Genomic DNA, 27,593 nt, shown 5'->3' with positions numbered 1-27,593 from the left:
TGCTTGTCAAGCAGATGAATAAGAGGCAGAGAAAATAAGGATTTTATATTTTTCATTCACCATTTCTTAAACCTCTCTTCATGCAGCTCCTGCAGGGAGGTTCTGAGCAGCTCCTGCGTTCTCTGCACCTCCAGAAGGATGCATCAGCCTACAGCTACATCTGCCCTGGGGCACAGATCAAGGTGAGGGCTCCAGGGACAGCTTAACATTGGAAGTGCTGCTGGAAATGCTCAAAGCACTGCTGAGCTAGCAGAAGTTGAGATCAGTGGGGATGCGTAGGCAAAGGTGACACTGGTGTGCTGTTTGTAATGAGGTTTGGGGTGCTACAAGATAAAGCACAAGTGTACTTAGAATCATAGAAAAGATTTACATCTATTCTGCTTAAAATATACAAATACACCTATGCATGCTGCTTCTGCTTATAAACAGCAATAAAATGATTTATTAATAAATGCAGGTGTGGATGTTTGGTCCATTACCAGTGTCAGACATTCCATGCTCCATAATGGATACCTTAAACTGCCTTCTGGAGCAAAAAGCCAGAAGATCTGCTGCATTTTTTTTGCAGCAGATCTTTGAGTTAGTGAAGGATTGAGTCTTCATGTCTGACTTGTCCTCAAGGGGGAACTCTGAGCAGGAAAGAAGGGAACAAACTCATAAGTTTTTAGACAACAATATCCTGAACACTTCAGATACATCTGGAGCTGTCCCTAGTGTTGTCCCTGTGCAGCAGGGTCCAGACCAAAGGCTCCCTGATTTCCTAGGTGCTTTGTTGAGATGCACTTTGGTACAGAAACCCAGAGACCTTCTCCCATGCCAGATTATTCTCTTTAAAAATGTGTATTGAAAACAAACCCAGGAGGCTGCAGGGAGGGAGAGGCTAATCTTGAGAGAGGTGGAGAACAGAGATTTCCTGCTGGTGCTCTGCAGCTCTGCTCATAGGGTCTGTGACTGCACAAATTGTCCCTGTTCTTCTGGGATTTTTAATGAACTCTTTCTCAGCAAATTCCACTGGGAAATTTATTGTGCTGTGGTGGATTTCAGTGTCTCCTGCTGCCAGAATACGTGTGTGCAATGCAGGGTTCAGGGTCCAAGCACGCAGGATGGCATTGGAATAAGCTGGGAAACCTCATGACAGTGTCTTGCCTCTGAGAAACATCAAAGTGCATCTTGTTTCCCATGGGCTTGTGAAATCCTGGCTTCCTTGCAGCTGACTTCCATTAAATCCCCCATCCCAAACTTCTCTCTCCCCTCAGTGTTCCATCAATGATGGAGCCGAGTTCAAGGCAGTCGCTGATGCCATGAAGGTGATTGGCTTCAAGCAGGAGGAGATTCAAACTGTCTACAAAATTGTGGCAGCCATTCTGCACCTGGTAAGCTCCCTGCCCATGGGTATCCATCCCTGAACCCATCCCTGGGCTGTTCCTCAGGAGGGCTTGTAATGCCAGCAGCTCTGATTTTCCTGCTGCAGAAGCCCTTGGAAGCTCTGGTGGCTGGGAAGGTGTCCAGCTCATAGCTCCAGTGGTGAGAGCAAGCCCTTGCTGGAGCAGGGCACTGCAATGATGATCACATGTATTCCTGTATGTTCCAGACCCCAAAACAGGCATACCACTAAGTGCTGGGAGCTGTTGTGTGTTCTGAAAAAGGAACTGGGGTTTGGCAGTGAGGCGATAGGGAGCTTCTTACCTTCACCTCAGTGATGCTGCTTCACTTCATGGTGAAGGTTGATCACAGGAAACACAGGAAACCTCTTAATTCTTTGTGCTCTGAGACTGAGGAGATCCTTCCTTCTCGTGGATCCTTCTGGGAGCCATAGAGTCTCCTCCCCTGCACCGCAACAGGGAGGCCCTGTAGCTCAGCTCTCGTTTTTCTGAGGAAGGAGGTGGGCAGGAGGAGGGTGGCAAAGAGCAACTTTATTCCAGCTCCTTCTCCTCTTTGGGATGACAGTGCTGGGAAGGAAGGGAGGCAGAGCAGAGTGAGGCCATGCAGGCAGGCTGGGGGACAGCCCTTTGCTGTGGATCACCAAGGGGTGTCAACTGCTTAATCCTGGCACACAAGGTAGCCAGGAGCAGAGCTGTGGTGGTGGGATGCTGCCAGTCCAGTTCCACTGGCACTGACCTCTCAGCTTGCCCATGCCATTCCCATTCCCTCTGTGGCAGTAGCACTGCCAGGGAAATTGCAGCCAGTGGTTTCATGGGCAGCTGCAGTGAAGAAAAATGCTACATCCAGCATTTGCATACATGGTGCAATTCCCTGTCCCTGGACTCTGAATCTTGGGATGGTGTTTGATTAAATCTTGGGAAGTGTTTGTTTGTCCCAAAAGCTGAGCTGAACACTGAGCAGGAATGCTATGCTTTGCTTTGAGAAAGCCCTTGCTGCTCCCACTGACGTTGGAGGTTTGAGGGTGTGGATGTGCAGGACCCACCTTCCACTGTGGCAGGAGTTTTGCAGCCTGGAATAGCAGGTGGAAAATGGATGGACTCGGGGTGTTCTGGTTCCTGTTGGTAAAGGGCAGATGGAGAAATGCTGCTGATTGCAGGGGAGCCTGAAGTTCTATGTGGATGGAGACACTCCCATCATCGAGAACAGCAAGGTGGTGTCGGTCATCGCTGACCTCCTGTCCACCAAGGCCGAGCTGGTGGAGAAGGCGCTGCTGTTCCGCACGGTGGCCACGGGCAGGGACGTCATCGACAAGCAGCACACGGAGCAGGAGGCCACCTACGGCAGGGACGCCTTTGCAAAGGTGAGTGCAGCCCTTCCTCTGCACAGGCGTGTGACACTCACACACACATCTCTGCCCGTGGGCTGACGTGTGCAGCAGGGAATGGCAGTGCCTGAGGTGGGCACTGCTGCCAGAACTGCACATTTCTCAGTGCTCAGTCCCAGGAGGAATCCTGGGTGGGTCAATAAGCACAGGGCTTGCTGTACATCATGCAGATTTCTTTCTGAATCTACAGGCTCCTGAATTGTGTAGGGGTCTGTGGCACCTCCCCATCCCTGCCCTTCCAGCAGGGATCCAGCTCCCTCAGCCAGCAGTGCCAGGCACACCGAGGAGAGGATGGGCTGCAGGCTGGGCTGGCATCTGCAAATGTGTCATACAGGGAGGAATTTGCTGTGAAATAGGATCCTCAGCTTCATTTTGCAGTTAAATTCAAAGAGTAGAGAATGGAACTGTAGCATCTAGAATTCATGTTGGAAACATAAAGTGGTATTTAAAAAAATTTTTATGAAGAATTGTAGAATGGTCTGGGTTGAAGCAACCTTAAAGACCATCTTGTTCCAACCTCCTGCTATGGGCAGGGACAACTTCCACAGGAAACGTGAGTACTGATGGCAGGAGTGACAATTGTTCCTCCTCTGCTAAGAAATCAAATTATAAGAGAGGAATGGATGAAGTTATGAAAGTCATTGATAATTAACTTGACTTCTTTTCCGGAGATAATGTATTTACCCAGCTTCACAGCACATTTTGAACATGAAGACTTTGAAGACACCTCTGCCTATAGAACATCATCTTTGTGAAAGCTGAACAGGATTATTTTCCTGTCATTGTGTTCAGTTGTTGAGTTTCTGTGACTGACCTCTCTCTTGCTCTTCACTATTGTTAAATAATTCTCAGGAATGGTACTTATTAGGCAGCTGAAAAGCTGACTGGAATCAAATTAGGGAACTGCTGCTCCCAGTGACCTCACTAGGATTTCAACTTGGTATAAATGAGTTTTGGAAGAAAGAAAATAAATACTTCCATAGAATGTTTTATTCAGTCAGTAGCTGCTCACTTCCAGCAGAACATGACCTGCAGCTTTGATGGAGGCCTGGAATGAGCTGTGTTGAATTTCCTGGGAAGAGCTGAGGCGGGTGCAGGCAGGAGCCCTCAGTCTGTGTTTCCTGCAGGCCATTTACGAGCGTCTCTTCTGCTGGATTGTGACACACATCAACGACGTCATCGAGGTGAAGAACTACGACACCACAGTGCATGGCAAGAACACAGTCATTGGGGTCCTGGATATCTATGGCTTTGAGATATTTGACAATAACAGGTGAGCCACCTTCTAAAGCCCAGTGTTGTGCCCTTGCCTTTCCCCGAACACTCATCACCTTTTCTTCTCCTGTTTTTGCAGCTTTGAACAATTCTGCATTAATTACTGCAATGAAAAGCTGCAGCAGCTCTTCATTCAGCTGGTTCTGAAGCAGGAGCAGGAGGAGTACCAGCGAGAGGGAATTCCCTGGAAGCATGTGAGTGCTTTGGCAGAGGAGGGAGAGGTCGGTGTGAGGTCAGTGTACCAGCACAAGTGCCAGCCCTGAAGTTGTTCTACATGCAGGCTCCAGTTGATGGCACATCTGTGTCCCTGCCAGCTGTCCTGCCAGGCTGGGATCAGGCTAGGGCAGGAGCTCCCCAGTCACCTCACCACGTGTCTCCTTGGGAAAATATGGGACTCCATGTCTGAGATGAAATCTGTTGTGGCACCTCTGTGATGCCACACACGTAACTGTGGTTTTTGGTGCAACTATTACCATAGTTGTTGATGGTAATATGTAAAAATCTTGACTTTCCTTGTTCAAACTCTCTTCAGAATGCCAAGGACAGGATGTGCAGTGTCACTGTAGTGACTGCACACAGCTGAATTGTAAAAGATATTTTAAAGAGTATTCTGCAGCAGAGGTCTTGAGATGTATCTGAGGGGTTTGAAAAATCACTTTCTGTGCTGTTCAGTGTAGGAGAACAGCCTGCTTTGTCTGGAATCAGAGATCTGCACATTCAGAGCTGATTGCTCCTCGCTGTCACACAGGCTGCTGTGGCCAGCACTGGTATCCTCCCATTTCTGCAGCCAAGGTCACCAACACCCCTGTCCTTTGTTTCCTGCAGATTGATTACTTCAACAACCAGGTTATTGTGGACCTGGTGGAGCAGCAGCACAAAGGGATCATTGCCATTCTGGATGATGCCTGCATGAATGTGGGGAAGGTCACGGATGAGATGTTCCTCGAGGCCCTCAACAACAAACTGGGGAAGCATGCACACTTCTCCAGCAGGAAGGTAACCCACAGACCTTGTTGTCCTCTGCTGTCCCTTCTCCATGTTCTGAGGTGGAATGGAATGAGAAAAAGGGATTTAGGGGTGGCTGGGTTGGAATCACTGCAACAAAGTGTGAGATGAGGAGCCCGGAGCAGCTCCAGCCGCAGAGGAACCCGGCAGAGGGAGCTCCAGCACATCCAGTGGCTCATCCCTTTTATTCCGGGATAAAAGGAGCCTGAGCTCGTGCCTTGACATATCATGATGTCATCTGGAACCAATCGATACGCCGGCTCGGCCCACGTGTTGTTCTTCCCAGGCTGCTCTAATACATAGTGACAGTGAAATTATTCACACTCCTGCATTATTACAGCACTGTCATTTGGGCTTTTTTCATCGTCATTGGCTGCAGAATGTGCTCGTCTCCCACTGCACCTCAGAGCACCCAGGCCCCTCGCCTGGCTTTGTCTGGGCTACAATGGGTGAATTAAAAGGCTTCATTTATTCCTCACTTGGCAGCAGATTGCAAAATGGTCACCAGCCTGATTAATTTGAGAATCTTTCACACATAGTAATCAAATAAGGGCCTTTAGTTTGATGTGTCTCTACTCAGAAACATTGTCTAAAATGTATGGCTCAGAGTGCTGGTCCCCCCTGCTCCCTCCCACCCCAGCACAATATTTTATGTAGGTCAGAAGTACCAAATTAGCCTGGTTGTGTAAGATATGTGCTAAAGGCTGCCTCCGGGAGGCCCGGGATAAACAATGGATCTGGCTGGGGCTGTCTGAGGAGAGGCCAGAATGAAAGTAAACCAAATCCACTTTTTCCTTCCAGATAATAATTTTTCTTAAATGCCCTTTTGCTGCAGCACACCTGATGCACACCAGCCAGGTGCACCTGAGCTCAGGGAGGGGGACAGGGAGCTTGATTCCAGTGCTGACCCACATTTCATGTGCCCCAGCAATGACATGGAACGTTCTGAGAAAACCCACATGAAAACAAGTGTGAGGCTTGGCCTGGGTTCCTGTTTGGATACAAACTGCTTCCTTCAGTGGTAGTACTGGGGGGATGAAGCAGGGATCCTCTGCAGTAGGGTGCTGGGGGTGGTCCAGTTTCTGGAACTGTCTGGTCAGTGAATGTAGAGAAAGGAGTTTGGTTTCTGTTCTGTCCTTGCACCCACATCTGCCCAGGGGAAGGGGCTCTGCCACAGAGGGAGCAGGTGGTCCTTTAGTGCAGTGGCAGAAGGGGATGGAATTTCAGGAGGTGCTATGGGAGGCTGTAAAATGAACATTTAAAAATAAAATCTGCTCGAGTCCTTGCCTTTGGGAGTCCCCTCCCAGCAAGGAGACATTAAAGGGCAGCACTGCCAGCTGCAGCGTTCCTCAGCAGGAGGTGGCGTTGTCAGAAACTGCCTGCACAGGCTAAGAGGGAGACAAGGAATCCTGCTATAAATAATGTTTATGGAGGGGCTGATGGATCTGCCTGGCTTGCTAATTTCTAGTTAAATCAATAGAGCCTTGAAAACATTGACCCATAAACCTCTCAGCATAATTATTATCTTTTCTCCCCATCACATCTCTGCAGACATCCCAGAGCTCTTCTTCAGTCCCACCCAGAACTGCTGTGGGAAGCCTGAGCCTTCTGAGCCAGGCTCTTCTAACCTGGATTAAAACAAAGGGCTTGATTCCATCTCATTCCCTGCCTTTGCAGACTGCAGTGGTTCCATGCAGATCCTGTAAAGTTCCACACAGATGGGAGCTGTTCCCAAAGAGTTAAAGTGCATGTGTTGGGAGCAGCTCCCATGCCTCAGCCCAGTTCATGCTCCACTGCTCCCTGCAGAGCATGCTGCACACAGGCTCCATGTGGAGAAGCTCTGGGGGGCTGTGGTGCCCTAAATAGTCGTGTCCTACTTTGTGTACCCGGCTGCTCCGCGCTGCCGGCGCCCTTGGCCTGGGGAAGGCCAAACGAGCCAGGACAATGCTGGTAACACTTCTACCAGCAGAATTTGTGGGAGAATTTTGTGTTCCTGGAGCGTGGCCTGTCCTCCTTGGGTTTGTCTATTGCTAATCTGGATGTGCAGATGTGCCAGCTGTTCGAGTGGCCCTTCCCAATATGACCATTTGTATCCTCAACCTCTCCATTTATTTCCTGTTGGTATTACACTTTGGAAGGATCAAGTGCAGTGACAGACAGTCCATGAATGCCTCAATCTTCAAATTGTGGAGAGCATCAATCTCAACTGGTTGTGAAGGGAAAAGTATCAGAAGGTCCATTCCAGTCCACCTGATGTTGTGTCTCCCAAAACACTGGGCAGTGGTGAATGCCCAAATGAGAGCCCAATACAGGGCAAATGTGTACTGATAACTTCGCATGCTCCCATTCTTCAGGGACCTGCAGCCCAGGAACCTCCTGGTCTTCTTGACAGGGTTTTTGTGTGGTCTTCTTGCTTTTTAAATTGACAAAGAGTTCCACAGCTCAAATACTCAAGTGAAGAGCTTCTTCCTCCCTGTTTCCCTCCCTCCTCCATTTTCCATTTTAGATTACACCTCTCACCTCCTTAGTTTTTAAATGGGAGAAGACAGTTCTCTTTGCCTTCCATTACATCATCCTCACGGTTTTTTGCCATCATCTCAGGCATTTCTTTCCTAACCCGGGGAAGCTGAGTTTGTTGGCCCATCCTCCCAGGGCAGTCAGTCACAGAGAATGGGTTTTGCCCTTTAAGCCTCTCCCAGTTGTCTGTGTCCTTTTTGAGATGAACGAGGATAGTTAAGGTCCCTGTTGAGTCAGGAAGGATGGTTTGGGGCCCATCAGTTCCTGTGAACTTTGCCCTTTCTCAGTGGGAATCCCTGCCCTGCTGGGGAGCTCCATTTGCTCTGCTTTGCCCTCATTTAGCTGCGGGTGTCTCCCGCAGCTCTTCCCTCAGTGACTGATGCCCCCACCCAGCCCTACGACCTTGCCCTTGCCCTCAGATTATGGCTCATTTCAGATGCTGTGAAAGCACTGACTCAGGAATCCCACAGGATTCCCATCTTTCCAGCACCTTTCTCCTGTCTTTACTGGCCCTTGAAAGCTGTGAGCTGTCAGTGAGGAGCCTCATGGAAGGGCTCACAGAAACCCAGGCAGGTGATCCACTGTATCAATGGACTTGCTGGTCTTTTTTTTCACTAATTTCAACTGCTTTATCCGGGAAACACAAAGCTGGGACAGAATCACTCCTCTGGAAAAAGCCAAACCAGCAAACAGCAAAATCCCTGATTGCTGTTATGGGTCCTTCCAGCCTCTCCAGAGCTGGATGAGCTTTCAGGGGAGCTTGTGCTGCCAGTTGTGCCCTGTCTGGTAGAACAGACACATTTCTTTTGCCATTTGGTAGTTACCCCTTTTATAGACTTGTTGGTTTGAGCTGTGTGTTTGGGTAGCTGAAAAAGGCACTCCCCAGCCCCCTGCTGGGAACAAAGCTGAAGCAAGAAAAATGCCTTTGTTTCCCTGGTATTGCCTCGTTTCTTCATTTTCCCTGTGTTCTGTTGCACCTTGGTCATTCATCAGCTCTGCAGCTCCTGGTCCTCCCTGCTCCTGCCATGCTGGACTTCTCACACCTCTAGGACCTCCTGGGGACCTTGGTACTCACACTCCTTGGGCTTCTCCTGATTAATTTTGTGTGAAATATATTATGGGGGTTTTTTTTCATCCGTTCTTACACTTTGAACCAATCTATTTTGTGTTCTTGGACACAGGTGAATTTTTTGAGTATATCTCCCTACTCCTAATCATCTTCCTGCCCTTCATTTCAACCATGATAATTTCCTCCACTTTTTGTGGATAGCAGATATCTGCTCATAGCCCTTTGTGTTGTTAAATGCTGCCTGCAAAGACTTAATTCATCTCCTGCTCCTTTTGCCTATAACAAAATCCTCATTCTTATCTCATACCTCTTTTTTAATTAAGCCAACCCTGATGGATTTTTTGGCTCCTGCTATTCCTGAAGGGATGAGTGTGTCACAGCCACTGCTGCTGAGCAGCTGCCACGGGGCACTGGACATCTTGTGTTGTACAGAAGGAATGGGATGGGATGGGAATTTGAGCCTGGAGCAGTGGGTCTGCAGGGGGTTCCCTGTTTGAGGGGTGTCAGATGACCAGGAGGGGTCTGGCACTGAACAAGCCTTGCTGCTGTCACAGCAGTTGGCCCATTTCTCTGCAGAGGAGTTACACTGCAATTGCAAAAACACATAAAGGAAGACTTAAAAAAGTAATAAATTAACTCGTGGGTGCAATGTTTCTCTACAGGCACGAGTGTTCTTTTTGCATAATGGTGTTTCTGAGATAGTATCAATTTCTTCATAAAATTATAGGCTCTTGCAGCTTCATTTGTACAAGCACACGTTCTTATAGTGCATCCATGAAAACATTTTCCAGCAGTGGCTTTCACATCTGCACATGCACATAGAAAATGGAATTCCTGTAGTTCCCAGTGCTATTTTGAAGGCAGGTTGCTCTTCCATGGAGCTTGTAAATCCAGGGGTGGTGTTTTAGTATCAATCCATGGGTGGTATTTTAATGTGTGTGAATTTGTTTCAGCTTTGTGCCACAGACAAAACGCTGGAGTTCGACAGAGACTTCCGGATCAAGCACTATGCCGGGGACGTGATGTGAGTTTTCTTCTGAAATAAAGTTGCACATTTTATTTTTGTCTTCCCAGCAGCTCTGAAGTGGTACAATATTCTGATTTACTTCTTCTTCTGGTGCAAGCCAGAATAGCTGTCACACACAATTACAGAGTGCAGCGCTTGCTTATCAATTAAATCTTCTGCTGGTGCCTTGCTCTGCAGAGTGGGAATTTGTACTTGGAGTGAAACAAAAGGAGAGCAGGGGTGGGGGGTGAGGGGAGAGCAGTGCTCCAGGGGAAGAAAAAGGGAAAAAAGGCAGCAGTGTTTATGCAAGAAAGCTACACTGAGCTAATAAAGTCTGGTTTAGACATCTGTTTGGTGTGATTATATAACTCTGGCCTTAGATTCTCCAATCAGTTGGAGCAGGCTGAAGCCCAGGGGAGAGATAACCTGCAGGAGGGATCAGGGCAGGAGGGTTGGGAAGTGCTTGCAGGAACAAGTGCAGGAGGTGACAGCAGTGGGAATGGAGAGTGAGTGGAAGTGAAGGATGCACGTGGTAGAAACCATTTGCTGGGAAAGTTGTTGTATGGAATATCACTGGAGTAATTTAATGGTTTAGGATTTGTGTAATTTCCCATGCCAGAAGAAAGGGAGTTGCTGAAGGAAGAATTCATGACTTCTTTTACCTTGGTATTAATTTTACCTTTAATTTCCAAGAGCAACCAGTGTGATCAGACTGGAGCCCATGTAGCACAAGCAGGTTATCTTCTGGAATCTTTGCTGAGCAGTTCCTGACAAACATCCCTGATTTTAGGGGGTTTTGGAGGAGAAAATACAAGGTGCTGTCTTAGTGGTTGAACCTTCTGAACTGCCAGTGGCTGACAAATGGTGTAAAAGAAAACTGAAATGTGGAAGGAATCACAGATAGTTCAGGCCCAGATCTTACATGGAGCCCTAAGACTTGAGGGTGGGCAGGCCCTGGCACAGGGAGCCCAGAGCAGCTGTGGCTGCCCCATCCCTGGCAGTGCCCAAGGCCAGATTGGTGGGGCTTGGAGCAGCCTGGGACGGTGGAAAGTGTCCCTGCCATGGCAGGGGGTGGCACTGGATGTCATTTAAAAGGTCCTGTTCCATGACTCTGTGATTTGAGGATGGCTCCATACAGGGATTTGCAGGTTGTGGGTTGATCCCAGAGTCTGGAGGTTGGATGCAGCTTCCCAGGATGGGATCTGGAGCTCAGGAAACATCTGCATGGCAGTCACTGAATGGGGAGACTTTGGACCTTTTCTGTGAGGACAGACCACTGCCTGCCTTGAGACCTGGAGAAGAGATGAAACCCTGGAGCACTGCCCTCCTCCAGTGGTGTTCCTGTGGGAGCAGAGGAAGGAAGGAATCTCAAGTGTGTGTGTTCCTGTGTGTGCTGATTCCCAGGGCACCTCCCAGTCACTACTCAGAGGCTGCTCTGGAACTCAGACTCTCCACTGCGAGAGGGGCAGACTGCACAGACTGAAAAGCAAACCTGAATTCCTCTAGGATTTAACACAAACACACACACTCAGCTTGGAGACAGAATCCTGAGTGTGACTCCTGAATTTGGGCCACCTACCCCCTGCCCAGGTGCTGTGATGTGTCTCAGGCAGCACCTGCCCAGCTCCAGGAGCTCTCTGAAGCCAGGGGAGCTCTCCTGTGCTGGAGGGGGAGCTGGGCCCAGGGAGCCAAGTGTCACACTCTGCTCCTGCAGCCCTTAGATGGGCTGGGAGCAGGGTTGGATCAGCAGCTGCTGTGTCTGTGGGAGTGCAGGGATGCTGATTCCACAGCTACCAGCAGCTCACAGAAGGACTTTGCTACTTGCAATTAACTCCATTTTTCCTGTATTTTTTTAGTTACTCTGTCACTGGATTCATTGATAAAAACAAGGATACTTTATTTCAAGACTTCAAACGCCTCATGTACAATAGGTAAGAATTTTAATGAGGTGAATTTTAATCTGGTTTGTCAGAATCCTTCTTTGTGGAGTGATGCTATCAGAGACTCAGGTTTTCAGTGATTCTGTCCTCAATGTGTGTGAATAAACACATTGCTTTGGGATTTGATCTTTGTACATCTCTTGTGACCCAGAGGCTGTTAGTTGTATTTTTCAGGTTAAAGTTATTCTGTACATGTTGTTTCTGTTCTGATGCAGCCTTTAATTGAACAGAATTTAAAGTGGTTTTTTTGAAACCAACTGATTGTGCAATCAAAATAGTGCAGAGCTTGCTTGTGCTGCCTGATTTTTTTAACCCATTGCAGATTTATCATCACTGCTCTGTCTGTAATCAGTGCTAAAGATACTGGGGAACTTTGGTCAACAACAGATACCCTCACCTCACCTAAAACACCCTGTTTTGAAAGAAAATGAGGAGATAGGTGTGAATCCTTTCATGTCTGCAGTGATGTGAGAAGTGAAAACCATGAGGTCATGTGTTGGGCAAGCAAAAGTTGCCTTGAGAAGCAGATTTGAAATCCTGTCAGAATGTGGGTGGAAGTCCCCATGGAGCTGTTTTTCTTCACCTGGTGTTAAACATGTCCTCATTTTGGAATCTGCAGCTTTCAGGGCCCTGCTCAGAGGACAGTGAGCACAAACACCCTGCAGTGGTAGGCACTGTTTACCTGTGCAGATGTTAAATTGGTCTGCAGCCCTTTGCTTGACTGGCTGTGCTCCCCTGAGCAGTCCCACTGTTCCTGTTTTCAACAGTTCCCATTGACCAGAAACCTTGCAAAATATTTGCTGTGTGGTTTTATCAAATTTAGCCTGTTTTCTGTGAAGTCTCTGGAAAATCCTGTTCCCAAACACCACTTCAGCACATTAAAGCCTGTGACTGATTGGCCATTAGATTGCTGGAAATGTGCTCAGTTTTTGTCTGTTCCTGAACTCTTGCCATCCATCAGGGCCAGTTTACCTCACTCTGAACTCTTAGAAAATGCAGGCTAAAGTGTATAAATTACTTTATATATCAAGAGAGGTGCAGAAATGCAGCTTAAACACAGGTGACAGGTTCTAAGGGAGACTGGTGTGGGTCTCCCTCTCCTTTGTGTTGATTAAATTCCTTCTGTTGAAGGCAGTGAGGCAGCTCCTGCCTTTGATGGATCACTCTGTGGGATATTCTCTGTCTTATTCCTGCACATCCTGATCTGAAGGCAGAATGTGCTGGTTATTTTTCCAGAATGTTCAGTTGTAAGCTTGAACTTGCTCTTAAGAGCATGAAATGTTGTGCCCAGGAGTCTCACCCTGGCTTGGGTGATGCCCTGTGAGCTGGAAGCAGCAGTGGGTCTGGGTAGAACCAGCTGTTGTGTTGTCAGTGCAGTGGAAGTGCTGGGAGACTGCAATTAAAGACATTCTCTCCTAGCTCCAACCCTGTGTTGAAGATGATGTGGCCTGAGGGGAAACTGAGCATCACTGAGGTCACCAAGAGACCTCTGACAGCAGCTACTCTGTTCAAGAACTCCATGATTGCACTGGTGGACAACCTGACACTGAAGGTAAAGATTCCTGTTTCAAAACTGATTTCTGATTAGAAGAGTGTGGCTTCTCCCTGGAGAGATTCCCACCTTCCCCTCACTGCCATCCCTCAGGGGCTAAGCTGACCAAAGGCAGAGTAGCCTTGTCTGTGCCAAACAGGCTTTGGCTGGGCAGGTCTGGAGGGAGGGTCACCTCCATCCCCCATGAAGAAGGTGGAGTTTTGGCTCCTCCATGACCAGTGCATCTTTCACTTGTAGGAAAGCCAGTCTGTCTTAGGGTTGTGGTTATTATTATTATTATTATTATTATTACTACTATTATATAAAATCATGTTTAGCAAAGCTCTTTGGGCAGAGGGCCCAGAGGATGCTGTTCATGGTGGAGAGATCCTCTCTGCTTCCCATGCCAGTGGGAATACAATACAGACAAACCTGTTTGAGTTCCTTCTTTCCTCCTCTTTGCCATGCCAGAGGGTGAGGAGGGAAAGCTTTTATCTCAGTCCATATTTCAGTTTGGTGGTAGAAGGCATTGCTTGGGCAAGCACCACATTGTGTGATGGAAGGTGGGGAAGGGGATGCTCGGGGAGGGGCTGTTGGAGCAGCACAGCCCAGCAAGCCCTGGGAGCTGAGATCCCTGAGGAGTCCTGGGGTGTTACTGGAGCTGGGTGGCCTTGCTGGACTCCTGGCACTGGGGCACAGCCCACAGGAGATGGACAGAGAGCCCAGGGTTCTGGGTGTGCTCACATTCAGAATAATTAAGCAATGAGTGCTCTGAGTGTCTTCTCAGGAGCTGTGGGAGCAGAGGAGATGGGTCAGAGCATGGCCACCCAGTGCTGGCTGCGCACAAGAAGAGAGAGCTGCCCTCACTTCTTGTGTCCAGAGTTAGGACATGAAATCTCACCTGATTTTTGGGGTCTCCCCAGAGGGTGCAGGGCACTGCCCAGGCTCCCCAGGGAATGGTCCCAGCCCAGGAGCAGTTGGACACTGCTGCCAGGGGTGGGACTCTTGTGGTGTCTGTGCAGAGCCAGGAGTTTCACTGGGTGGTCTCTGGGGGTCCTCCCAACAAAGGATATTCTGTGATTCTATGGTTCTGTGGTTTTGTGTTCCTGCCCTGGAGTGGGTTTGATCTGAGCTCTGCAGGAGGGTCTGGGACCCACCAAAGCTGCCTGGAGGTGCCACCTGGGCCCCAGTGGGGAGTGGAGCCCCGTGGTTCCACCCAGAATGTTTTGCCTCAAGCCTCCTGAGAAGATGCTCCTGTGAGCCCAGCCCAAGGTCAGGCCTTGCTACAATAGGCACCAGTGCCAAAATTGAGAGAGTGCCTGTGTAGAGGAGCTTTCCTGGATGGCAGATCATGAGCTGCCAGAGCTGGGAAGGTGGCTGTGACCCAGTCCAAACTGATCTGATCTGTCCATCTTCCAAATAATCTGCTGGCTGGCCCTGACCTCAGTCTGGTGCAGGTGTCACAAGCTCCAGGAACCCAGGAGTTGCTTTGTGTTGTGAGAGGAGCAGTTGTGGAAGGAAAAGTTTCTCCTGGGTGCTGCTGGCTGTTGTTACAGGTCTGGTCCTACAGAGTGGCCATGGTCACTTGTGCCCAGCCCAGCGTGGGGAGGCTGAGGCAGCCCAGGAGGGGGTTCAGGACAGCAAGAACCCCTGGAGGTGTTGTGGGGAGGGCTGTGATCAGGGCACAGCAGGGAGCTGGGAGCAGGCAAGTTCAGCAGGCATCTATAGAAAAACTTCCTTTCCTTGTTTATTGGAAAAATTATTGCAGGCCACCTGGTAGGTGTAAAAATAGAATAGTTCAGAGAATGCTGTGCACTGTGGTGGTTTGAACAATCCCTGCAGCTCCCAGCAGGGCATGGAGAGTTTAAATCCCACCTTATCCATCTTGAATCAGTGGGAACCAGCATTGCTCACTGAAGGCTGCCTGCCTTGGGTGGAATTCATTTACTTCAGTCCATTTATCATCAGTGTCTCCATCATAATTACCAGCCTTTCCAGGGGCAGGCACAAGCAGGAGCTGTTTCCAAGTCAAATTCACTGTGAGGTTCCTGTGTGAGTCTCAGTGTAGTCCTTTCCCTTTCTCTACCTGTCCTAAACTTTCATTGAGAAACTTGCATTGAAGCTGTTGTTGTTTTTGTGATTTTTCTATTGAATAGCAATGGAGAAAATATTATTTCTTTAGTATTGAGATACCAGCACTGCCGAGGCCACCACTGAGACATCCCAGTAACCTCCTCTCAGAGCCTGCAGAGCTCTGCTTCACCACCAAAATTCAGGTTTAAACCAGAATAGCAACAAAAGAGAAATTTAAAGTTTGTTATTTTAAATAGCAGAAAAGTTAAATGACCACTAATGCTGCAGCTACTGCAGCCACAGACTTTGATATTCTGGTGGTGCTGGGCTGATGGTTGAACTCGAGGATGTTCATTAAATGTCTTTTCCAGCCTTAACAATTCTAAAATTCCAAGATTATTGTTATTCAAATTGGCACTTTTGGAGATTAATCCTCCAAAGGAGGTTTAAAGATACTCTTGCTACAGCCAAAAGCCCTGCAGCTTTCCAGGGAGGCCAAACATGAATATCAATAAAGAGGAGCTCTTGGGCTGCCATCCTGTTGAGGACTACAGAAACTGAGATATAAATGTGGTCTAAAGGAGTTTTCAGAGGAGCACTGAGGCAGAACAGCCCAGGTGAGACAAGGAGCACTGAATGCACTGGGCACACCAGGAAATGTCAATAAACCATCAGCTCAAGCTGCACAAAACTCAAGCCCATCTGCAACTTGGTTTTTTGAGAAACAGCTGAGAATGGCATGAACTGGTGTTACCTCCCTTAAGGAACTTTATTCCTCTGACATCCCTAGACTCAGCAGTTTGTGCAACCCTGTCTTCAGAACTGTTTCCATCAGCTGTGACCACAGGCTTCCCAAAAAAGTCCTGCAGGGTCCAAGCCACAGTCAAGACACACAGAGAGTGTCACTGTTGATTCCCCGCTAGTGCAGCTTCATTCCCAAATTCAGCACAGGAAAAATGAGTAACAGCCCCAGGAAAGGATGAGAGCACCTGGAGCTGCAGGGATGGTGTTCCCAAAGCAGAGAGTGCCTTCACCAGCAGTGGTTCCAGCCCAGCAGAAGGAAGAGCCAAGTGTCCAGACTGGCAGTGACTGAGGCAGAGCATCCAGTTCTTTGTGCATAGCCAGCATCTTGCTGGCACGGCCTGAATACCCAATTATTGGCTTGCTAATGATATGTACCTATCATTACCTGTCCCAAAAGTCACCTCACAGGGATGCTCAGGGCAGAGCAGCCAGACAGAAGCTGTCTGTACTCTGATTTACTGCCTGAAGTACACAAAGGTTGTGTTCAGGAACCTTGTCTAAGAACCCTTCCCAAAATTCAGACCCTTTAAAGTGACACCAGCCTGGCTGCAGGATGGGTCTCACCAGCACAGCTCCCTGACAAGAGGGGCAGCCAGGTGGGGTCTGGCTCTGCTCCCAGGAAACAGGGACAGCAGGAGAGGGAATGGCCTCAGGCTGGGCCAGGGGAGGCTCACTTTGGATTTTGGGAAAATTTCTTCATGGAAAGGATTGTCAAGCCCTGGAAGAGGCTGGAGGCCCCAGCCCTGCAAGTGTTCAAAAAAGGTGTGGAGTGGCACTGGAGGGGTCAGTGGTGGCCTTGGCCATGCTGGGGATAAGTTGGACTCAGTCTCAGAGGGCTTTTTCCAGCCTGAACATTTCTGTGACTCCATGAAATCTGGTTTTGGAGCACGCTGAGTTTAAATTATTCTTATCAGCACTGGTATCTCAATGCTGCTGAGGTCCTTCAGATTTCCAGAATCTTCTAGGCAAAAACTTCCCGTAGGCAGGAGAAAGTGCTATGTTTTTTCCAAAACCAAGCCACTCAAAACAAAAACTGGCTTTTCCAGTTGCTATGTGCCATTTCTCAAGAACATGTTTTACTGCCCAAGCCCTTTTCTCTGTGGTGGATTATTTTGGGTGGCTGTTTTGTAAATCCTGACACAGGAAGCCCTGTGGCTGTCCCAGCTGTGGCTGACAATCTTCTCTGGGGACTCTCTGGACATGTATTTCCTCCTTATTTCTTTTCTTTTTTTCCTCCTCCTCCTCTGTAACTCCTTTTGTCTGACTCTTCCTTCCATCTCTCCCCTCTCCTATCCAGGCTGACAGGCTTCACCTCTGCTAAGTTACAATGTCATCATTGTGACTGATTGGACACATCCAGCACAAATTTGTCTGTCCTGTCCCATCCCTTCTCTCATGTAAGGAGCTATAAAGTACAGAAAAGAAACCCCTCAAGAAGGAGTTTGTTCAGGTGCAATGGCTTAAAACTGGTTTGGTTTCTTTTTAACACTTAAAAATCTAAAAGTCGCTCAGCTTGATGGAAAAAATAAAATCAGCTGCAGTTAGACATCTAAAGAGCTTTCAAAGCTGGGGCCTTTGTGTCTCTGCATTTCAGTTCTTCCCTTTACAAACTGCAGTTCTCTGACAGCAAGAATGGGAACTGCATAATTATCCCCCTGAAGAGCTGGGGCTTGGGGATTTGGAAGCATGGAATAATCTACTTTAGAATTTACTCCAGGAGCTGTCGTTTCTGAGAGGCTTTAATTATACTGTAATTGCACTGATAGATGATCTCCTGTCTGTGCAGGCACTTCCCATTCCTGCTTTCCAAAGGATTTCAGCCTTTTTATATCAAATGCAGGCACAGTCTCTACCCTTTGTGCTGGACCTGAAGTCACAGATTTGAGGGGTTTTGAGGGGTTTTGCATTTGTGAGTGGCAGAGCTGTGCCTGACAGCCCAGCCTGTGGGGATTCTGTGGCAGCACTGGGGAACAGCTGAGAACTGGCTGCTGCTGTGTCAGCAGTGAATGGGTGACATTTCTGGAATTCATGCTCCTAATGACATGTCCAGAGAAGCTGTGGCTGCCCCATCCCTGGAAGTGTCCAGGGCCAGGTTGGAGCCACCTGGGATTGTGGAAGGTGTTCCATGGCAGGGGGTGACTCTGGGTGATCTTCAACCCAAACCACTCCATGGTGCTTTAATTTGGATGCTCTGTTCCCAAGGCTTTGCAGTTCTGTGGAACATTTGTGATATCAACCCCCTCAAGGCGTTTAGATGATTTATATTCATCCTGCCACCAGATGCAGCACAGGTCTGGCCTGGCCTGGCACCATCTGGTGTTGGTGGCCCTGCTCCTGACACAGAGAGAGGTTTGTCCCTCATGGTGTGGATGGGGAGGTGGCCCAGGGTGAAGATCAGCAGGAGGGGAAGGGAAAAGTGCTGCTCATTCACCTTCACAGCTCTGAGCTCTATCCCAGAATCCCAATCCAGGTGTAATTCAGAGTTCTCTGTCTATCCCACATTTCCCTAACCAGCTCATTCCCAGTCAAATGGCAGCCAGGCTTTGGCAGATCAGGGCAGCCACACACACAGCAAGTTCTGAGAGCTGCCAGGAGACTCTGGAGTGAATGAAGAGCCTTGGGTACTTTCTCACCTTCCATGCAGAGAGGATTTCCAGAAGAAAGCAAAAAAAAGTGAATATGGAAATATCTTAAATCTCTTAAAATTGTACCAACTTATTATGTGTCACCTTTCTCTCCTTAAGGAAAGGAGAACAAGTGTCATTGGATGGGCTGAGTTGATAGCAGTGATCTCTACAACTCCCTGACAGGATTTGGGGGGATCAGGCTCTGCTCTCGGGGAACAAGTGACAAGAGGAAACCTCAAATTGTGCCAAGAGAGGTTTAGATTGGATAGCAGGAAAACTTTTTTTACTGAAAGGGTAATCCAGCCCTGGCACAGCTGTCCAGGGCAGTGGTGGAGTCCCTGGAAGTGTTCAAAACCATCCCTGGAAGTGTTCAGAAAAAGGGTGGATGTGGGACTTGAGGACATGGCTTTGTCATGAACTGATGGTGGTGCTGGGTCAGCAGTTGAATTTTTGATCTCAAAGGTCTTTTCCAACCTTAATGATTCTGTGAGTCTGTGGATTGCCATGGCAGAGGAAGGTGCTCAGTGTTGGTGACCTTGGGGACGACCTTGCACAGAATTGAGCTGTTCTCATCTGCCTGGTGTCTCATCATGGAATCATCATGGAATGGTTTGGGTTGGAAGGGACCTCGAAGCTCATCTCAGAATCATGGAATATCCTGAGTTGGAGGGACCCCCAAGGATCATTGATCCAACTCCTGGCCCTGCACAGACACCCCAACAATCCCTCCTTGTGCATCCCTGAGAGCATTGTCCAAATGCTCCTGGAGCTCCTTTGGCCCTGACCATTCCCTGGGGAGGTGTTGCAGTGCTGATCACCTCATTGCACCCCTGTCCTGGGCAGGGACAGCTTCCACTAGACCAGGTTGCTCCAAGCCCATCCTGTGGCCTTGGGGGAGCCGTGTCTGTGGTGCTCCCTCCTCATGAGCCCCAGCTCTGGGAAGAGCCAGCAAGGAGCAGTGCCCTTGTTCAGCTGGGGGCTGGGAACTGCTGCCCTGTGTGCAGGGACAGAGCCAGGCAGGGCTGCCCTGTGTGCAGGGACAGAGCTAGGCAGGGCTGCCCCGTGTGCAGGGACAGAGCCAGGCAGGGCTGCCCCGTGTGCAGGGACAGAGCCTGGCAGGGCTGCCCCGTGTGCAGGGACAGAGCCAGGCACTGCTGCCCCGTGTGCAGGGACAGAGCCATGCACTGCTGCCCCGTGTGCAGGGACAGAGCCAGGCAGGGCTGCCCCGTGTGCAGGGACAGAGCCTGGCACTGCTGCCCCGTGCGCAGGGACAGAGCCAGGCAGGGCTGCCCTGTGTGCAGGGACAGAGCCAGGCACTGCTGCCCCGTGTGCAGGGACAGAGCCATGCACTGCTGCCCCGTGTGCAGGGACAGAGCCAGGCAGGGCTGCCCCGTGTGCAGGGACAGAGCCAGGCAGGGCTGCCCTGTGTGCAGGGACAGAGCCAGGCAGGGCTGCCCCGTGTGCAGGGACAGAGCCAGGCAGGGCTGCCCTGTGTGCAGGGACAGAGCCAGGCAGGGCTGCCCCGTGTGCAGGGACAGAGCCAGGCAGGGCTGCCCCGTGTGCAGGGACAGAGCCAGGCAGGGCTGCCCCGTGTGCAGGGACAGAGCCAGGCAGGGCTGCCCTGTGTGCAGGGACAGAGCCAGGCAGGGCTGCCCTGTGTGCAGGGACAGAGCCAGGCAGGGCTGCCCTGTGTGCAGGGACAGAGCCAGGCACTGCTGCCCTGTGTGCAGGGACAGAGCCAGGCAGGGCTGCCCCGTGTGCAGGGACAGAGCCAGGCAGGGCTGCCCCGTGTGCAGGGACAGAGCCAGGCAGGGCTGGCCTTGAGCAGGTCCTGACGCACTTGGGGAGCGCTGCAGTCGCTGGAGAGGGGAGGTGGTGCAGGAACAGAGGCTGCCCACACATCCTGCCCACACATCCTGCTGCTCCTCCTGCACTCCTCACACCCATCCCTGCTCCTGGGCTGCTGCCAGGAGGGTGGGCAGTGCCAGGATGCTGCCAGCTGCTTGTGGGTGCTTGGCTCAGCTTTTGCTGTCTATTCCCACCCCAAGGACAGCCCTCCTGGAGAAATCACAGCCTGGTGCTGCTGATCCCATCCTTAGGAAAGCAGGAAACCTTCCAGCCCAGCAGCTCCCCTGGAAGTGTGGGAAATGGATTTGTAGGGAATTCTCCAAGCCTGGCAGAAGGCTCACACAGTGAGCATCTGTGTGCAAACCTGGAGAGAAGAAATGCTGACTTAGAAATGCCATGGAACAGGACAGACATTGCTGAGAGAGAAATGGAACTAGAAACAAGTTTCACAGGATGGCCTTGCAAATAACACAAGATACTTTGGAGAAATAGAACTGTGAAAGATGCATTGTAGTAGGAGCCACAAGGGGTAGTTTGAGATGATTGGCATTAAGGCATTTACAGCATGATGTGGAAAAAGCTGATAGGCCAAGAAACACTTACAGTGTATTGTAGTTAGGAAATAGTTGGCTTCCGACGGTGATGGTGTGAATTATAACATCTGTATTGTCTCACCCTTCACATGAGACTGAAAATGGAATAAAAGTTTTTAAAACACCTCTCAGTTGCCCTGTCTCTGGGTCAGAAAAGGGCTTTATCCAACATGGAAGAAGCAGTGGCTTGTGGCAGCTTTCAGGATAGGAGGCTCTGCTTTCCAAGGCCTGCCTCTCTTGGCCCTTTCATGGCTCACACCTGGGCTGATCCAGGTCCTGCAAAGCTTCAGGTTGTGTCAGGACTAGCCAGGACAGCCATGGATGATCCTGTTCCCTCAGCATTACTGAAGGGAAATGGCAATTTGGGGCCTTTCACATTATCTTGAGATTGGGTAAGTGACCTCAAATCATAGAAATAAGGCTATATAGACAGATCATAGAAAACAGGGCTGCGGGGGACCTTGGGAGTGCACCTAATTCACCTCCTGTTTGAGGACACCTCTGCCTGTATCTTCCTTTTGCAGGCTCTTCTCCCCACTGATGGATGTTCCCTCCTTCCCACAGGCATTCTGTTCCCACTCCTTGTTTTCCTGAAGCTTAATTAATATGAATGTTTACACTGTGGCTAAAACCAAGACTTCTTTGTCCTAAAGCTGAATGTTTGCATTTTCTCATATCTATCCTTTAAATACACAAAATCTCCCACCAGGGGGGTTCTGTGCCTCCTTGGTCCTTCTAGGCTAAACCCACAATTCCTCTGAGTCACATTTGCTGGATTTTTGAACTTCCTTGCTCTTTCTTGCCCTGACTCACATTCCCACTTGAACTGCAGTGCCCTGGCTGCCTGAGATGCTCAGAGAACTAGAAATGTTTTGGGGATTTTGTCTTGCAATTTTCCTATTCCTGTGTCCTTTCCTAGAAATCCCTGGAGACAGGGATTTGCCTCACATCAGCTGGAACTTCTGGATCTCTTTAGCACCAGGCTCAAATCAGTTTTTCATTCTTTATTAACCAACTATTTCTCCTAAATGTGGAAGTTTGCATTTGTTCTCACTAAATTAATCTCTTTTTTCCCTCCAGACCATTCCTCCCCATTTTTTACCAGTGTGGGTTCTTGAGGCCATCCAGGAGTGCTGGAACAGAACAGACTCTGGAGAATTCCTGGGCTTTCCCTTTTGGGATCCCTCAGGTTCCTCAGGGCAGTGTTAGAGGTGATTTCACAGTCATTGGCTTCATCTGGTCCAGATTGCTGAAAGGTCATTGCTGGGTCTCAGCTGTGCTTATCAAGGTGACATTTTGCCACATTAAGATGTCACCCAGGCTGTTTTCCTCCCTTTATCCCCATGTCAGAGCTGCCTTTGGAATGCTGCAGTCTGTGTGTATCTGTGATGTTCTCTGACAGCCTCTGGCCATACTGGGACCTACTGGGATCCTCTTGGAGTTCTCTCTGAGGCTGAGGCTGGGTGGGCTCTGCCAGCCTGCAGGATGTGCCACTCCTTTTGCAAGGGCTGCTTAAAAAGTTTTACCTGTTAATGTTAGAAGAATACAATCTGTAAAGCCACGGTAGGCTTTAGATGATGTTGTGCCAGGGAGGGTCAGGTTGGATCTCAGGGAAAGGTGAGAGGGTGCTGGGCACTGCCCAGGCTCCCCGGGAATGCCAGAGCTCCCTGAGGCTGCCAGAGCTCCAGGAGCTCTCAGGGATGCCCAGGGTGGGATTGCTGGGGTGTCTGTGCAGGAGTTGGACTGGATGATCCTTGAGATCTAACTCAGAATGTTTTGTGGTTCTCTGATTATTAATTGCTTTTCCACACACCAACCAAGTTAGAATGGGATAGCAAAGGCCAGCCATGAAGAGGAAGAAATTAATGACTTCCAAAAGCCAGTGCAATGAAAGTACATAAGTTTAAAGGCTTTGTAGCCACCCCTCACAGGCTGGTGCTGGTTACAAATTGTATTGGCCTAAACAAAAACTACCTTTAAACTCATAAAAATGAAAGCAAACATCAAAATGCTCCAACAGACCTGTGTGTGGCTTACCTCAGGGTGCAGGAGGGCTGGCAGGGAAAGGAGTGTGACCCCATGGGACTCACCTGGACATCCAGGGTCAGCCCCAGCAGCACAGGGCAGGACTTCTGCAGGGTAAAGTAAAGCCACCCATCCCCATTCCATCTTCCCTGCCCCCTGCCAGTCCCAGATGGTGCAGAAAGGGGAACTCACGTGCTGGGGTCTGTGGTTGTGCTGAGGAAGGGGCGGGCTGGAGGCAGCTGGGTTTGGGGCTCCATCATTTCCATCGTTCAGCTGTGTTGGAATTGGAGGTGTTTGACTTGGCTCAGCACAGATAAAAGTGATGGAGTGACCAGGCTGCTTTTGAGGGTGATGCAGGCAAAGCCATATCCAGCAGGGCAGTAAATTCCATGAATTCCATGGGTTTGATCTTTTCTGAGGACTGATGTTGTTGTCCTCATGGTAGGGGAGGAAGGGGATGTGGTCCTGGGTGGGTGCACAGCAAAGGCCAGTGGAGCTCCAGTGGGGGACATGTGGCTCCTGTAAGGGGTCATGGCAGGGTGTGAAGGAGGGGAACACTGAATCACAGAATCAGCCAAGGTGGAAAAGACCTTTGAGACCATTGAGTCCTTCCTATGACCTACCACCACCTTGTCACCCAGGCCATGGCACTGAGTGCCACATCCAGGCTTTCCTCAAACACTGTTATTGTCACTTCTCTTTTAACCTTCTGATTCTGCTGAGCAGCCGGACCTCGTGGGCTGGGCTCACAGCTGCTGCAGGAAGGGTTGTGATGCACCCAGGGCGTTCTGCCGGGGTGACACTGCTGTCCTCTGTCCCCAGGAGCCCTACTACGTGCGCTGCATCAAGCCCAACGACAAGAAGTCCCCGCACGTCTTCGACGAGGAGCGCTGCCGGCACCAGGTGGAGTACCTGGGGCTGCTGGAGAACGTGCGCGTGCGCCGCGCCGGCTTCGCCTACCGCCAGACCTACGAGAAGTTCCTGCACAGGTGAGAGGCTGCCTGCAGGAAAAACAGGGCACCCACTGTGGGGATGATTGCATCCAACTCCATTGATTCAGAGGGCTGAACAATTGCTTTATTAAAACTATATTATATTACGTTATACTATATTGAAGAGATACTATGCTAAATGACGTACTAAAGAAATCTCGTGAGTGTCTCCCGACAGTCAGGACACAGCTTTCTCCCCAGCTGGCCAAGGAAACAAAACAATCCTCAGCAGAATCCAATTGACAAATCACTTCAGGTAAACAATCTTCCCAGCACTTTCCACATGTGCAAAAACAACAGGAGCAGCAAGTAGAGATAAGAATTGTTTTATCTTCTTCTCTCTGTGCTTCTCCAGGAAAAATCCTGTGAGAGAGAATTATCTCTCTCTCTGTTCAGAGAATGTGAATGCCACAGGCTGCTGGGCACTGCCCAGCTCCTGGGGCTGTGCTTGGTTGAAATCTGCTCCTGGATAGGCTGAAACAGATCACACTGGAGTGTGGATGCCCTGGTTCAGCCACGCCAAGGTGGCCGCCCTGGTTCAGCTGTGCTGAGGTGTTTGTGCTGCTCAGGCTCAACTCCTTGTCTGCTGAAACTCACTGTCTGTGTTAATTTGCAGTGGGAATGTGTAACGAGGAGCTTCCCCCGAGTATCACCCTAAAACCTGAGCTAATTAACTGGTGTTTTCTCTCTGAATTGTCTAATTGTTGCAGCAAGAGGTGGTGTGTCTGGGGGAGCACGTGATGGTGCCTGGTGACATTATGTGGGAAAAACATCTGAATTTTAAAATGGAAAGTCTGAAAGGGGGGATGGTATCATGACCCCATTAAATGTAGTTTTGATTCTTCTTGCCCTCTTAATTCCTACCAGACATGTGACAAATGACATGTTTTAGATTGAAATTTGTCTTAAGGCTTCACTAAATTAATGTGGGCTCTGCAAGTTCAACATGCTCTGATGGAACAGTGAATGGAATTTTTGTTCTGTTATTGAATCAGGTGAGAAAAGGGTTGTGAGAATAGAAAAAAAATTAAACTATCCAAGCAGGTGGGATGCCATGAATTAGAAACAAAGTGCTGGTGAAAGATCTTTTGCTGTTCACAGTGGAGATTTGCCTGGATATATCATGATACCCAAGGTGGAATGAAAGGCTCTGGCTTTCTAAATCCAGTCTGCAGCACTGGAGCTCAGTTTCCTGAACCATTCTGCAAAGGATAGAGTGTACTTTCATGTCACATGTGGAATTCATTACAATTTACTCTTAAGATTTGTGTAATCACTATTAATATAAACAGCTGCTTTGTTTTTAATGAATGTTTGATGAGCTCCTGTGAGCTCCAGCCCCAGAGTGTTTGCAGCCAGGAAACCAAAGCAGCACATGGCAACTGCTTCAGCTTTTGGGCTGCTGGAACAGGAGTCCTGCCCTGCCCTGGTGTGGGATTTGACGTCTAGAGTGAGTGATCAGACACTGTGTGTGTGTGTGTGTGGTGCTGCTCCAAGCCTGGTCTGCAATGGCTTTTCTAAATTAAAAAAAAATCAGAAAAATAACTTCTCTTTCTGTAGGAGAAGAGTTTGTTGATATTTAGCCCTAAATCCTGTAAGATAGGTGATATCTCCTCTCTCCCAGTAGGGAATGCAGTGAAGCACAGTTAAGACCATTATAAATGTCCTTCTCAAGCTCTCCTTGGATAAAGAAAACCTTCCTTTGAGCTCTGTGCAAGCCAGGCTGCCCTTTCCAGTTTGAAGTATTTTCTGTTGGACCAGGACAGGCTGTCCCTTCCTGTGATCATGTCATCATCCGGTTGGGTGACACACATGGCACTTACACAGATGGGGTGCATTCTCTTGGTTTAATGTATAAATTACCATTAAAAAAAAGCTGATTGGGTTTCAGGAAAGGGTTTGTGAGTGTAACCCAACCCTTTCCACACAGAGGCATCCATATGCCTACTCCAGGCCATGTCAGACATAGCTTGGAATCCACACTGAGAGCTGTGGACAGCAGGCTGGGAAGGGACAGTGAGGCCCAGCTGCAGCTGCACACCCAACATTGTCCATTCAAGCTTCACCATTTAGTGGCTTCCAGAAATCTTGGTTCTTAGGAGAGCTGTTAATGGAAAGGAAGGAAATGTTAACTCCAGGAGCAGCCTCATCCCCCCTTGGGTGTTTCCATAGGGAGGTACAGAGGGGAAGGAGAAACAAAGGTGTTTGGAAGGGAGTGTTCCATGTCTGAGTGACCTGGGAAGCTGTGGGGATTGCAGGCAGGAGAGGGCAGGGCTGTGCTGTCAGGGAGCAGATTGATTCCAGACCCTGCCTGGCTATAATTAGCACCAGGCCAGGAGTGTGAGTGGCTGTGGCATCCAGGCCATGCCCTGTGCTGCAGGGAAGGAGTTGGTGGCATTGTGTGACATCCATGGGGACATGGGAACAGAGGGACAGCTGGGATGTTCCACCTGCTGTGGCTGGGAGGGAGGGGGGCCATCAGCTCTGGAGTGTCTTTAATGCCTGTGGGAAGGAGCAGGAGGGTTTAACACCTGGGGCAGGTTTTTGGTGCTGTGACAGTCCCTTCTCTCCTGAGCTCCTTGATGGGGTGGACCTGGCCCATAGCCTGGGTCCAAACCTGATCCATAGCCTGGGTCCCAGTCTGATCCGTAGCCTGGGTCCAAACCTGATCCATAGCCTGAGTCCCATCCTGATCCGTAGCTTGGGTCTGAACCTGATCCATAGCCTGGGTCCCAGTCTGTTCCATAGCCTGGGTCCAAACCTGATCCATAGCCTGGGTCTGAACCTGATCCATAGCCTGGATCCCAGCCTGATCCATAGCCTGGGTCCCAACCTGATCCATAGCCTGGGTCCCAACCTGATCCATAGCCTGGGTCCCAACCTGATCCATAGCCTGGGTCCCAGCCTGATCCATAGCCTGGATCCAAACCTGATCCATAGCCTGGGTCCCAACCTGATCCATAGCCTGGGTCCCAACCTGATCCATAGCCTGGGTCCCAGCCTGATCCATAGCCTGGATCCAAACCTGATCCATAGCCTGGATCCAAACCTGATCCACAGCCTGGGTCCCAGCCTGATCCATAGCCTGGGTCCAAACATGATCCATAGCCTGGTTCCCAACCTGATCCATAGCCTGGGTCCAAACCTGATCCATAGCCTGGGTCTGAACCTGATCCATAGCCTGGATCCCAGCCTGATCCATAGCCTGTTTCCAAACCTGATCCCAGTCTGTTTCCCAGCCTTGTTCCCAGCTTGGGGTGGGGGTGCCCTACCAGTGCTTTGCTCTTTTTTTTTTTTTTTCCCCTGACATAACTGTCTCGAGGTGAGAGATGTTTCCCAGGGAGTGAATTATTGCAGGAACATTTTCCTGATGAGAACAGGGCAGAGAATCCAGTGTGGAGCACTGATGTTTCCGTGTCTGAGAGCAGGAATGTTTTTGCCAGCACGTGCTAAATCTTCTCCTGGGAGTCTGAAGGGAGGTTTTTAATCCTGTTTATTTATCAGTGAGATCCCTGAAACCC

General features: G+C 49.5%; 1 protein-coding gene across 5 annotated transcripts in view; it reads left to right on the top strand.

Moving 5' to 3' along the window:
- Window positions 1–27,593, top strand: part of MYO1D (myosin ID) — a 155,700-nt gene that overhangs the window by 40,221 nt on the left and 87,886 nt on the right. For all 5 annotated transcript variants that reach the window (XM_064400167.1, XM_064400171.1, XM_064400168.1 and 2 more), the window contains exons 6-15: window positions 87–182; window positions 1,257–1,373; window positions 2,540–2,743; window positions 3,895–4,040; window positions 4,122–4,236; window positions 4,868–5,038; window positions 9,587–9,657; window positions 11,496–11,570; window positions 12,999–13,131; window positions 23,903–24,069. In XM_064400167.1, coding sequence (XP_064256237.1) covers window positions 87–182; window positions 1,257–1,373; window positions 2,540–2,743; window positions 3,895–4,040; window positions 4,122–4,236; window positions 4,868–5,038; window positions 9,587–9,657; window positions 11,496–11,570; window positions 12,999–13,131; window positions 23,903–24,069 — 1,295 coding nt within the window. The remainder of the gene's footprint in view (window positions 1–86; window positions 183–1,256; window positions 1,374–2,539; window positions 2,744–3,894; window positions 4,041–4,121; window positions 4,237–4,867; window positions 5,039–9,586; window positions 9,658–11,495; window positions 11,571–12,998; window positions 13,132–23,902; window positions 24,070–27,593) is intronic.

Source organism: Passer domesticus, chromosome 27, assembly GCF_036417665.1.
Source record: "Passer domesticus isolate bPasDom1 chromosome 27, bPasDom1.hap1, whole genome shotgun sequence".
NCBI lineage: Eukaryota > Metazoa > Chordata > Aves > Passeriformes > Passeridae > Passer > Passer domesticus.
The sequence above is the reverse complement of the archived record's forward strand: the minus strand, read 5'-3'. Positions and strand labels throughout refer to the sequence as shown.